Here is a 14,184-nt window from a genome sequence, read left to right as displayed (position 1 = left end):
CACACTCTGGCCCCTTCTGAAAGGCTTCCCACTGGTCTTTCCTCCCCCTGCCATTGCCCTACACGCCCACACCAGCCCTGCTCCACCCGCCCTTTCTAACAGGAGACTGGCAAGTGAATGGATCCATCCTCCGCACCACTGCCAAAATTTCGTTTCATCCAAAGTGGGGGAAAAAAGCATTCACTTGCCCATGTAAAAACTCTCAGGGGAAGCTCTGACTGCAAGACAAAGTATGGTCCCACAGCCCTTCATCCTGGCCGCCTGCCTCTGCCTGCGCTAGGCATACCATGCCCAACTCCTTTTTTTTTTTAAAATATTTATTTATTTTACAATATCCTGTCTGTGTGTATGCCTGAAGGCCAGAAGATGGCACCAGACCTCATTACAGATGGTTGTGAGCCACCATGTGGTTGCTGAGAAATGAACTCAGGACCCTTGGAAGAGCAGGTAATGCTCCTAACCGCTGAGCCATCTCTCCAGCCCCCAACTCCTTATTGTGAGTCTATAAACACACCAGGAAACCTTCATGGCTTTTTGTTCTTTGCATTCAAAGTCTGTTCTGTGGTCTGGAATGTTCCCTGCCTGCCTGCCTCACATGTACACACCTCTGTAAGATCCCTCAACAACACTGCCAGCCTATCCAACCCTAGGCCAGCTTTTTTTGAACCTTTGTTTCCAGAGGGCATTCAGCACATATTTGTTAAAAGATGGCGTGAGCTTAGTGTTTTAAAGACTCAACACCCAGGCTAGAGAGATGGCTCGATGGTTAAGAGCACATACTGAGCCAGGCATGGTGGTGTGCATCTTCAATCAAACACTCAGGAGGCAAAGAGTAGATCTCTGTGAGCTTCGGGTTAACCTAGTCTACATAGTGAGTTCCAGGCTAGCCAAAGTTACATAGTGAGATCTTGTCCCCTCCTCCCCCCAAAAAAAGAAAAAAATGAAAGAAAATGCAACTATTCTTCCAGAAGATCCAAGTCTAGTCCCCAGAACCACATCAGAAGGTGGCTCACAAAGTACAGCTCCAACAGGTCTGACCCTCTGCTCTGTTCCCCTGCAACACACACATAATTAAAAACAAGACCAACACCTTGGAAGCTCTGTACACTCTGTACCAAAGAATGGACTGAACTACCCAAGGGGAAACAGCCATGAACTGCCTTATTCTGAACAAAATGTGCACAGGACTTCTTGACCTCAGCTGACTTGGATCTGAAAACCCTAGGACACCAGAACTCTCTCTCTCAGGCACTTTCAGCCACTGCCCTGCCTTTGGTGGAAAAGCACACGCCAGATATTTCTAGGTTTCTAAAAATATGCAGCTTTTAAATATATTCATGTTGGTGCTCTCTGCTGCCGAGCTTCATAACGGCAAAACCACTGACGTTCAGGAGCTGTCAGCCCTCACAGGATTCCCTGTGTTCTTGGAGGGCATCTGGCCATAACTGATGGCACACCTTCCTTGTAGCCCATGGCAGGGAAACAGTCACAGTGAGGCCTGGGTTCCAGCTCGCATGACAACACTGCCTTCTGAATGCTTTTTCCATGTTTTTTTTGTTTTTTGTTTTTTTTTCGAGACAGGGTTTCTCTGTAGCTTTGGTGCCTGTCCTGGAACTAGCTCTTGTAGACCAGGCTGGTCTCGAACTCACAGAGATCCGCCTGCCTCTGCCTCCCGAGTGCTGAGATTAAAGGCATGCGCCACCACCGACCAGCCTTTTTCCATGTTTCAGAAGAACAGAATAGCTCTGACAATATCATTTATCTTCACTGAAGCAGCAGCAACGTGTCTTTCCAGTTAGACGCACATCTAATAGTTAGCTGAGCTGGGTTTGAGACAGAGACTCACTATGTAGTCCTGGTTGGCCTGATACTTGTTAGGCAGCCTGCGCTGACCTTGAACTTGAGGCAATTCTCCTGCCTCACTCAGCCTCTCGAGTGCTAGTGCTGGGGTGCAGATGACTTCAGCTATGTTCTCCCACAAGCACACATTTAACTTTTTTTGTCTTTGTTGGTTGAGCAACCTCGGGTCTTTCCATCCCGAGTTCTAGTTTCATGTCAAGGTCCATAGCTGAGGTCAATGTCTCATCTAAGAAAGCCTTGGACAACAACAAGCACTACAGGAAATGGGGGCCAAACTATGCTGGAAGCTCAAGCTGCCTTTCTGATAACTCTCACTGAAAGACCATGGGCAATGGAACAAGTCAATGATTCACCAAGTCTCCATTCTAAGCTTTGCTCAGTGTCCTCAAACTCCCCTTGTGGCTGTGCAGAGATCAATGATTAGCTGTCAGCACCTCAGGAATCCAACACACTCTTGTTTGAGGAGCCCTTCAACTGAGCATGCCACTGGTCAGATGGAACCAGCTCAGTTTTCACAGACACACAGCTACAACAGCTGGAGAGAGGCAGAGTTTCTGAAGAAAAAGTTTTGCACTTGACCTCTGGAATTTTGGAGAATGAAAGATTTTCGGTATAGCCATTATCATATCTTATTACACGTCAGACTCCAGATGAGAATTATGAAACCAAATGACTCAACACAGCAGGGCCCAGCTTTCCTCATAAACACTCTCTCCTGCTGAGAACCAGCTGTAAGGGCCAACACACACAGTGCCTGGAGAACCTAGTACCTGAGCCAGACCCTGACGTGGAGAGATCATAGACAAGATCCTGGAGTGTCTTGTCTTTGGAGAGACACATCTCACACGAGGGATCCTCCATGTCCAGTCTCTGGCGGTTGTGGTAGACACGCTGGTGATAGTTGATGACAAGGAAGACGATGATGATGATGAGAAACAGGAGGAAGACTGGGCCAGCGATAATGCCCACCAGCTCCACGGGGCCCCACATGGAGGGGTGCTCAGGCTCCTTGAGGTGCCCTGGGAAAACGAGTGAGAGGAGGGAAGAACCAGTCAAAACAAGAGAATGCTGTGGCCCAATTTATCCCTGAAACTGTACGTCACATTAAAGACCCTTAGTGTGGTTTCCCCCGTCTTCCTGGGCTAGCCTATGCCTGGATACTCTCAGGTGTCACCTTTCCCTCAGTGAACCACCATCCAACAGTGGAACCACACCCACGCTGGACGTTCAAGGTACGTCAGAATTGCAGGCTTGGCCCAGGCTCCTCCAGGCTCTGGTCAGTCTCCCCTCAGAAAGACCTGCTAAAGGGCAGAGCTGCCCAGGGAGCTGTCTACCCTTCTCCAATGTGCTCACCACCCTTTCTAATCCTAGCCTTGCTCACACTGATTCACCCCAGCCCCAGGTGTGTCCCTTACATGGCTCTGCTGCTGACATTGGACACCCCACAAGTAGCTGGGAGCTCTGGGATTAACTAGGAAATCTCTTCTCACCTTCTGCCTTTGTCATCACCTCAGGGAGCATCTAAATCCACCTTCAGCTATCACTTAGCAGAGCAGAACGGAGGGATGAGGGAGACAAGCGAAGGGTGTCCACTCACCACTGGGCACCCTGAGGTCAATTTTGTTGCAGAAGTCACTGTAGCAGCAGTGGGTGTTGCGCAGATCCTCAGAGCTCAGGCAGTAGAAGGGCTTTCCGGCAGGAACCAGCTCCACTTTGGGGATGCAGGTGCGCACGTGGTGCTCCATGCCATCCAGGTTGAAGATGGAGACCATGCAGGCCCCATCTGTTTCACACGTGTAGTTGGTCTGTAGGCAGCTAGTACATGCACACAGCAGAGCTACAGGACACGGAGGAGCAGGTATCAACAGGAATGTAAGATCTTCCTTCAGGTCCTTTTCCAGACTCAGAAGGACCCCCTCGGCACAGTTCATTTCCCCCAAATAAGCACCGTTCACAGAAATGGGCAGGAAAGGCGGCCTCAGAAGGCACCTTTGCACTTTAGCTCCCAGAAAAAGCTTTGTAGGCCCCACAGTTCCTAACGGCTCTGCTGTATGCCCATGAAGACAAATGAACCACCTACTCCTTCCAAATGACCCTGCTAGATGGATGGAGCCTTCCCGTTGGAGAACAGGTGCTCTCCACATTCCACACACTCCGGTGTGGAATTCCCGGGGCCACTCTCACCCATGTCTTCCTGGGGACCAGCACCACGGTTCCCAGGACACAGCAGGCATGCTCTCACACACCCTTTCACTGCGGTGTTGGCATTTTGTTGGTTTGTTTGTTTTCCTGCCTAAATCCTTTAAAACTCTGCCTCAATTACTACTTCTTCTGGAGTTTTTCCTGGCCTCCATTATCACCTTCTCCCTTTAGTTCATGGTTGGTACCCTCTCATGAGGGCCAAGGAGGATATTCTCCATACAGAATTTGAAGGCCCACTTTACAAAGTTATTGTGAGGAGAAAATGAGATCATGCAGATAAAGTGTGTAATAAATTTAAACCATACCAAAAGGACCCAAGCAGCACTTGGCATGCATATGTACACTCATGTGTGTGTATGTAACACACACACACACACACACACACACACACACTCTCCCCCCCCTTTTCTCAACTAAGCAGGATACACAATCCCCACTGGCATTAATGAGTTTTGCTGGGTATGTACCACACGTAAGTGTGTGCCACCGGCAGGAAATCACTGTAAATGAACTTGGCGCCTCTGAAAGCTACTCAACAGCCCTGGAATCTGCAATCCTTTATTTATCTGACTAACAAGAATAGCACAGACAGTTGCTGCTCCTCTACTGTCTCCCAAGCCTAACCTAGCCCTGACCTCCTGGGATGGGCAGGAATGCAGCACTGGCTACAATACTGAAGCTGGTACATGCAGTGCTGAATAAGGCACTCACTCACCAAGGGACGGGGAAAGGGCGCAAGACCGCCATGGCACACTCGGTGGGAAGGCCTGCACCCTAAGCTCACTACAGTAAAAAGATTTGTGGCCAATCCAAAGGAAAGCCCAGGCTACAAAGAGCTCATCTTCATCTCGTCGTCTATGCTCTGAACCCAAGACAACCCTTTGTTGTTCCCATTCAGGGACACAAGGACACAAGGATTTGGGGGTGGGGGTAAGAGGAAAGCAGATAGACATGGAGCCCTTCCATGTAGGGCCCCATGTGTTTTGCAGGGATTGATGAGAACTCTATCTTCTGAGATGAATTCCCAAACATGCAGCGGCCTGCCTGTAGCTCGGGCTACACTGTTTTTTTTACAGGCAGAGTATTTGAAGCAGGTAAGACAAGGACTCAGATCAGAAAAGGAGTTTTTCCAGCAAGTTTCCTGTGGACCTCAGGTCTAACCTTCTAGACTCAAGATGAAGAAAATCTCAAATTTCCCTCCCAGACTCTTACTTGCAAGTCCTCTCACTCGGTCTGAGACCCTGCACTAAGTACTCCTCTCACTGGGTCTGCTGTCTGAGACCCTGCACTAAGTAGTCCTCCTGGCCTTGAACCCTCCACCCTCCTGTCTCTACAGTGCTGGGATCACAGGCCTCCAAGTCAGGCTCTGTCTTACTCCTCTTAAGAACTTAAAATTTATTCAAGTCTCAGAACACTGCTAGGACTCCCTTTTCTTCCCCCAGGAGTCCTGCCGACCCCTTCTGTGTCCCTTAGGAGCTCCCTACAGGGAGCACACATCTCAGCACCCATGTTGTGCTGTCCAACAAAGAAAACAGCAGAGGGTCTATTTTGGGAAACAAGAAAGGGAAATTAGCAACTTCAAGAGATGACTGTTCTGAGTACGGTGAGACACAGCCAAACCCACAGCCACCTTTTCAAAAGCAGTCCCTGTAGAGTCGTCAACTAGCGGGGCAGAGGAGTCAGGAGCCCCTGATTCCTGATATTTAGTCTTTTTTCGTTGGTGCTGGCCTTGTTCACAGTGATTCATTCTGGAGAATGAGCACACCCACACGTGGCTCATTATTTTTGGGAAGTACTTAGACAATCTTGGTGTAAGACAGAGAAGAGCAGAAGTGGCGAAATCTATGCTAGAAGGGCCGAGGATAAGCTAGGAAATGGGCCATGTGGGTTTGTGATAAGGAGCTGGGCAAGTCCCTGGCCCTATCTGGGCCTCAACTATTCAACCAGAAAACACCATTTATCTTACAGAGACAAGAGGGAAATTAGCCAAGCGCCTGCTAAGTGCTGGGGCTCCCCTGAGCAGGGCTCACCCCACCCACTAGCATATCTTTGCCTTTAGCAGCGCACAGGACACACTCTGAAGATGACCACTGCCCACACTGAAGAGATCTGCCTTACATCACCAGGAGCCACAGGGGTAGAGGAGTAACAGGTCACAGAGACCTCAAGCCTAAATGCCAGCTCTAATATTGGCCACATGACCTGGAACTCAGCTCGCCCCGCTGCGCCACTCCAGTCTGGGCTGACGCTGTAAAGCAGGCTGTTTAATGGCTGTTCACAGGACCACAGAAACATCACATATGCTCTAAAGAAATCTCAATAGGATATACTCAATAAACAAACTCTCCTTGTAATGTAAAAACTGAAATAAAAAGACACAGACAAGGAAAATGTCTCTTACGCTAAGTAGGAAGTGGCGAGCTGCAGCCTCAGAAAGAAGCTGCTAAACAGTCGTGTGGCCTGTGTGGCTTTGGGGAAGTTACCTAACCTCTCTCAACCTCACTTTCCTCATGATTAACCAGAACAGGGAACTGAAGGAGAAGACTTCTCAAGCCCTTTCCAGCAATAAGCTTTCTGGGTTCGCTCTTCAGAAACCACGGTGTCCCCACCTTTCTGTCCTGAGTCCTGGCCCTTTCCTAAACGCTTCCAAAGAAACATTCTTGGCTACTCGCTTGCTAACACTTTTCACTGAAACAAAAGAAACAATAATAAAATTATAAGCATGTTCTGAACTTACTACAAACTTAGTATCCTAAATTTAATAATTCTTTCTGAAAAGTTAAATCTGGGCTAATGAAAACAGACCTTTGTGAAGTTTCACGGTGGTGCAGCAGGTCACTCTGCCCATGTGTGTAAACAGGGGCGCCTACAACGCTCCTCACTCTACCACCAGTAAGATACATTAGGAGTGGCAATCACAGCAGAGCCGCCACCTCACTCGTGTAAACAAGGCAGAGGCTGGGATTTTACTCAGCCCTAGAAAGTTGTCTACATGTGCAAGGCCCCAGGTTTGGTCCCCAACACTGCAAAGAAAAAAAAAAGAACAAAAACTGGAAGAAAAGAAAGTGGTCAGAACCTGGGCAGCTCTCCCCAGAACAGACTGTTATTAACGAGTCTAATTAGTCAAACCCGAACCAAAGACAAAGCTGCCACAGCAGGACTGGAGCATGGTTCAAACTCTGTCTGACTGGAAGGTGGCTTGTGGTAAGATGTGAACGCAAAGTCAATTCAGAAGAAAGGTTGTTTTGAGAAAGGCCAAGCCCCCAGCTTGGGGAGACTCTGGCTGCTGTGTGTTCTGTAAAGCCTCAGGAGGACAAAGATGCTCAAAGCTGTGCTCAGCCGGGAAGCCCCAGGAATCACCAAGAGCTCATACTCACAGCCTCACAAGATATCACTAGGGGATGCACTAGGGGATAAACACCTAACCAGCTGCAAAGTGACAGCAACCATGACTCTTTTATTTATTTTTTTTAAATATTTATTTATTATGTACACAATATTCTGTCTGTGTGTATGTCTGCAGGCCAGAAGAGGGCACCAGATCTCATTATAGATGGTTGTGAGCCACCATGTGGTTGCCGGGAATTGAACTCAGGACCTTTGGAAGAGCAGGCAATGCTCCTAACCACTGAGCCATCTCTCCAGCCCAGCAACCATGACTCTTAATTTACTCATTACTCCTTAGGGACAACACAGCATGGAGCATATCCCCGGGGAGGGAGGCACACTGAACCTGCCTCTTCCACGTCAAGACTAGTGGGTGCAGTTTCTAAAGCATCACTGTATGAACGGCAGTGACTTGCCCTGGACCTCACCCAACCTCCCTACAGCTCTTTGTTGGTGCTGCTGATGCACCACGCAGGGGCTGTGTCTGGTGGGAGTTCTTTTCTGACAGGCTGATTGATATTTGATACTTGTGGAGTCCAGGGCCTCGGGTTTGCCAGGTAAGAGCTTCACTATTGAGCCATGCAAGTAAGGTCATAGGGTTAAGACAGAGACAGTGGCTTTCTAGTGTGGCGTGGCGCTCTCAGCTGTTGCCGTAAGGGCACACTGCACAGACTGACTCCGTTATTCTATGTTATCCTCATCCTCTTACGTGAAGCCCACAGAGCTCAGAGCTGAGGCAGATCAACTGTTCTGCTTTGTGAGGAAGGCGGCAAGGAACTCACAAACGGTATACACAAGAGTGCACAGCTCCAGTCTCCAGACTTACAGACAAGAGTTCCACAGTATTCTCCAATGCCCCCTGACAATGCACAGGACCCTAACTTTCAGAACCACTGGAAACACCTACCCAGGCAAACTCATCATCCTGCAGATGTCCTCTCAGCCTACCAGGTCAGACACTTGTTTTCCTGAGCAGAGGACCTTCCCAAGTCCTCCTGGGGCCTGACTCCAGCTGACCCGCCTGCATTCTAAGCAGCCGGCTGTGTCAAGCGCAACATGGTAGCTGGCCACCCTAGTTTTCAAAGGCAGGTCTGTACATACAGTAAAAAAAATGTTCCTTTTTGTTGTGAGACAGGAAGCACATGACACATGTCAGTCTTTGACAATTCATATTCCATCACCTCACTCTCTTTATTCATAGACATTTTTACCTCCTTAAAAAACTCCAAATCAGGTGGCACATGCCTTTAATCCCAGCACTTGGGAGACAGAGGCAGATGGATCTCTAAGTTCAAGACCAGCTTGGTCTACAGAGCGAGTTCCAAGGTGGCCAGGTCTACACAGAGAAACTCCACAGCCCACAGACACCACTCATCAGTGACTTCAACTTCACTCTGGATCTAGTGAACAACTAGGACCTTCTGGAATCTCTTTACAATAGGCAGACCAGGTCACTTTACAGTGTTCTAGCTAAAGTGCCATTTAAAGAAATAAACTGTGTTCTATTCACCTCTGGATCTCCAGGATTGAATAGGCGTCAGCTCACAGTAAATGTTTGCTCAAACAATGGCCAATGGGCTGCTGAGAAGGCCCAGCAGGTAAGGTACTTGTTGCCAAGCCTCAAGACCCAAGTTTGAACCCTGGAAACTCCACATCTGAGGAAAGGAACCCAGAAAGTTGTCCTCTAATCTAAACACTTGCTGTGGCATGCCCTCCCCCAACACAAAATAAATTAAATGACCCACTTATCACGACAATGCTAAAGACAGAGGAAAAAGAGTTTTGTTCAGTTACTCTACAAGTTCTGAGAGACTGCCCCAAAACTCTGTTGTCTGTGCCTGGACCCTAACTGCCGCGAGTTCAGGCACAGCAGGGCAGCTGGTCCCAGGTGATCCCTCTGAGAATCTTAAACACTCCCAGTGCCTCTCAGTGCTCACAAGTCCATTATCTTTGTCGTCTTCTTCTTCTTCTTTTTTTTTTTTTGGTTTTTTGAGACAGAGTTTCTCTGTAGCTTTGGGGTCTGTCCTGGAACTCACTCTTGTAGACCAGACTGGCCTCGAACTCACAGAGATCCACCTGCCTCTGCCTCCCAAGTGCTGGGATTAAAGGTATGCGCCACCACCGCCCAGCTAAATCCATTATCTTAAAAGATACTTTTAACTATGTAGTACTCCACTGTGTAAATGTACCACGTTTTTCTTATCCATTCTTCGGTCGAGGGGCATTTAGGTTGTTTCCAGGTTCTGGCTATGACAAACAAAGCTGCTATGAACATAGTTGAGCACATGTCCCTGTGGTACAATTGAGCATCCTCTGGATATACCCAAAAGTGGTATTGCTGGGTCTTGAGGAAGGTTGTTTTCTAATTTTCTGAGAAATTACTATACTGATTTTCAAAGGGGCTGTACCAATTTGTACTCCCACCAGCAATGCAGAATGTTCCCTTTTCCCCACAACCTCCCCAGCACAAGTTGTCATCAGTGTTTTTTGATCTTGGCCATTCTTACAGGTGTAAGATGAAATCTCAGAGTTATTTTGATTTGCACTTCTCTGATTTGCAGGCAAATGGATGGATCTATCAAACGTCATATTGAGTGAGGTAACCCAGACCCAGAAAGACAATTATCACATGTACTCACTCATAAGTGGCTTTTAGACATAAAGCAAAGAAAACCAGCCTACAATTCACAATCCCAGAGAACCTAGACAACTAAGAGAGACTTACATGGATCTAATCTACATGGAAAGTATAAAAAGATAAGATCTCCTGAGTAAATTGGGAGCATGGGGACCTTGGGAGAGGGTTGAAGGGGAGGGGAGAGAAAGGGAGGGGAACAGAGAAAAATGTAGAGCTCAATAAAATCAATAAAAAAAACTTTCAGGATTTGGTTTGTTCAAATCTGGACCAAAAAAAAGTTTCAATGCACACTTGGCTAAAAGCTCTTAAACCTATTAGGCCCCAATGTCAACATTTCCAGGTGGTTTATCCTGGAGTTTCCCACATTCTGGGTTCTGTTGGCTCCTAGTGGTGCCCTGTTAGCATGTACCGCCTCTGCAGTTTCTGTAACTCAGTGAGATCTGAAGGTCTGATCTGCACCAATTCAATTTTGCTTCCCCCCACCCCCACCATCTTTCTCACAGAGCCCAGACTGGTCTTGAATTCCTGATCTTCCTGCCTTCACCTGCTGAGCGCTAAGGTGTGCATTTTACACGGGACTGGTCTTCTATTAAGCTTTATTACTTGATATTTTATGTATGTATTCATACAGTGTTTGCCTCTGTGGATGTATATATGCCATGTATGTACCCTGTGCCTGTATAAGACAGAGGGTGTCAGACCCTCTGGAGCTGAAGTTATAGATAGGTGTGAGCCACCATGTGGGTGCTGGGAACCAAGTCTGGGTCCTCTGCAAGAGCAGCAAGTGCTCTTAAGAGCAGAGCCATCTCCCCAGCCCCCATCTTTTGGCTTTTCAAGACAGGGTCTTGCTATGTAGCACAGGTCAGCCTTCAACTCCTGCCTCAGCATCCTGACTTACAGGATACCGCCATGCCCAGTGTCAGTTCAAATTTTAACTAGATTAGTGACACACAGAATTTCCTTTTGTAACAGGCCCTACTGCAACACTGTGTCCTCAGCACTGTCCTCCTGCAGCTCAACAGGCACAGTCTTTGGCAAAGATGAAGCATTCTCTCTCTCAGACTATGTATCTACTAGATTCTATTGAAAACTCAAAATTGGATTCAATGTATTTCCTTAATAGCTCTAAGATTTAAGAGTGGGCTCTTTGAAATATCTCTCTGTGTGTGTGTGTGTGTGTGTGTGTGTGTATTTTCTGCATGTATGTTTGTGTATGGAAGAGGTGTGGGGGACAGGGAGGGGAAGAGCGAGCGAGCTTGCTCTCACCTTCAGAGTTCACATCACAACCCGCATGTGGAAGTGAGAGGACTCCTGTGTCAGTCAGCTCTCTTCTTCCCTGTGTGGATCTCAGGGGATCAAACTAGGCTCATCATGTTCAGTGGAAGAGACACCATGCCAGTCCCTACAAACAGGCTCCTCCTTTGATAATTAAGGTCTGCCATCATTCCTGTCTGATCTAATTCTGTGGCTTGTCCAGCCTTATTATATTGGTCAGGAGGTCAGCATCATATCCCCGCCCCTGCCCCCGGTCAAGTTATTCCATATAAGGACAAGATCTTGTGAGCAGTCTCAGGTGGCCTGTCCCTACTGGGGCTACTTCCTGCTCTGCCTCAATGCAGCCTACCTTCCCACAGGTTTGCTGTCTGACATCTGCACACTCTGAGTTGTGCCTCCCAACTGCTGAGAGAGAACCCTCACTTGCTACTGAGCCTCCCAACTCTGGGGCTGCACAATGCAGAATTACTTCATAGAACACCCAGTCACTGGAAAATTTCTAAAGCTCTCACAGACATTGTATGATAGATTTTGGTCTTTTTTAAAATTTTTCTTTCTTTTTTCCCTTTTTAGTTTTTCAAGACAGGATTTCTCTGTGTAAGCTATCCTGGAACTCGCTCTGTAGACCAGGCTGGCCTGGAACTCACAGAGATCCACCTGTCTCTGCCTCCCAAGTGCTGGGATTAAAGGTGTGCACCACTGGCAGGCTAGTGCACTTTTTCTTGACTAGGGTTGTCTTATTCTCTGCCTTCCACAATCCCCGTTCTTTAAACTTTAAAGGTGTAGGTAAATGCTTAAGGTTGGCTCCCAGAGCAGGAGCCCTAACACCAGAAGCAGAGCAGCAGTGGAAAGAAAAACAAATTTAAACATCACTGAATACAGGGTGCAGAATCTGGGAGCCCTTCAATTAGTGCTCTCTAGTTACTAAGGATTTGAGGTATATTTCCCCAGGGTTTCTTTGATGTAGTAATGTAGTTATAAGGAGAATTTTCAAAATAAATTCATAATATAAAAAAACTGGGAACCTAATTTGTTCACCAAGATATAAATTCTACATAATATATATTAAATGCATCATCATATCTCTATCTATCTATCTATCTATCTATCTATCTATCTATCTATCTATCTATCTATCTATCTATCTACCAATCAAGACAGGGTCTCACTATGTAGCTCTGGCTGTCCTAGAACTGACTATAAGGACCAGGCTAATCTCAAACTCACCTGCCTCTGCTTCCTGAGTACTGGGATTAAAGGTGTGAGCCTATCTATGCCTAGCTATCATATGTGTGTGTGTGAGAGATTTACTTTACTTTTAGTTATGTGTAGTTGTACCTGTGTGTTGGTATGTGCTCAGAGGCGAGCAGAGGGCACCAGATCTCCTGGAGTTGGAGTTACAGGTGGTTGCGAGTCGCCTGAAGTGGAACGACCAGGTTCTCCACAACAGCATACATATTCTTCTGAACTACTACTCCAGTTATCCTGCTATATAAATTTACTATGTATGAGATGACACAGTACAATTACTATTAAACCGACAATGCCCCCCCGACCCACTGATAGAAAAGTTGACGATAAAATTCATATAAATTACAAGGGATCCTGAATAGTCAAGACAATCATAGAGAGCAGAAATAAAAGAACAAAGTTGAGCTGGACGGTGGTGGCGCATGCCTTTAATCCCAGCACTTGAGAGGCAGGCCAGGCGGATCTCTGTGAGTTCAAGGCCAACCTGGTCTACGGAGGGAGTTACAGGACAGGCTCCAAAGCTACACAGAGAAACCCTGTCTCAAAACAAAACAAAAAAATAAAAAACAGAAAACAAAAACATGTACAGGAATAGTCACAAAAAAATTCCAAATGCCCATCAAATGATGAGCAGATAAGCAAAATGTGGTTTATCCCTACAAGGGAATCATTCATTACTCAGCCATAGGAAGGAAGCAATTACACACACATACGGATGAATCCTGAAAACACTGCAGAGAAAAGAAACCATGCCATGCGGTTCAACCAGATGACATGCCCAAACATGGACTTGGGGTTTGTAGGTGTTATTGAGGGTGGAGGCAATGATTAATGAGTTTTCTTATTAAAGTTTTCTTTTGGAGTAATGAGAAACTTTAAAATTCCATAATGTTGGTAATCTGGATATTGTGAAAGGCTTTAATGCCACCAAGTGTACACTTTCAAGTGGTTAAAATAAGTCAATTCAGCTATATGTATTTTATAACAATTTAAAACTACCATAAATTCACACACCCAAAGCAGACTGTGTAATATAACCTCAAAGTACAAAAGCAAAACAAAATCCTAGTCTATGCACAGGAAAATGATCTGGAGGCAAAGTACTTTTCCAAGTATTGTCTAGGTCTCCCGCCACGTCCCAAGAATCTCTGACCTACACAAGAAGGGATGCCAGGGTGCTGTCACCTTTCCTGATCCTTCTCTTATCTATCTAACACACTACCTGGTAAACTCAGAAAAAACCAGGTCAGATCAACACTGTAACTGATAAATCTCAGCCCAGTAAGTTACATGCATTTCTAGATTGACAAGTTATTTATATTAGATTTATTAATTTTATGTGTTTTCCCTGCACACACACACATCTGTGTATCAGATGTGCTTGTAGGCCATGGAGAGCATCAGATCCCCTTTAACTGGAGTTACAGATAGTTGTGAGCTATCACACGGGCACTGGGAATTGAACCCAGGTCCAGGGCTTTTAAACCCTGAGACATTTCTCTAGTCCACATTGAGACAGGGTCTCACTGTGTAGCCCTGCTTGGTTCAGAACTTGCTATTGAGACCAGGAT

The 14,184-nt window shown here is 46.7% G+C and overlaps 1 protein-coding gene across 2 annotated transcripts in view; it reads right to left on the bottom strand.

The window, feature by feature from the left end:
* Window positions 1-14,184, bottom strand: part of Acvr1b (activin A receptor type 1B) — a 57,378-nt gene that overhangs the window by 16,357 nt on the left and 26,837 nt on the right. For both annotated transcript variants that reach the window (XM_075960711.1, XM_075960710.1), the window contains exons 2-3: window positions 3,458-3,697; window positions 2,631-2,879 (exon numbers count right to left, since the gene is read on the bottom strand). In XM_075960711.1, coding sequence (XP_075816826.1) covers window positions 2,631-2,879; window positions 3,458-3,632 — 424 coding nt within the window. In that variant the 5' untranslated portion in view covers window positions 3,633-3,697. The remainder of the gene's footprint in view (window positions 1-2,630; window positions 2,880-3,457; window positions 3,698-14,184) is intronic.

This window comes from Microtus pennsylvanicus, chromosome 2 (genome assembly GCF_037038515.1).
Source record: "Microtus pennsylvanicus isolate mMicPen1 chromosome 2, mMicPen1.hap1, whole genome shotgun sequence".
NCBI classification, from domain to species: Eukaryota; Metazoa; Chordata; class Mammalia; order Rodentia; family Cricetidae; genus Microtus; species Microtus pennsylvanicus.
This window is presented reverse-complemented; position numbering and strand designations above follow the sequence as displayed.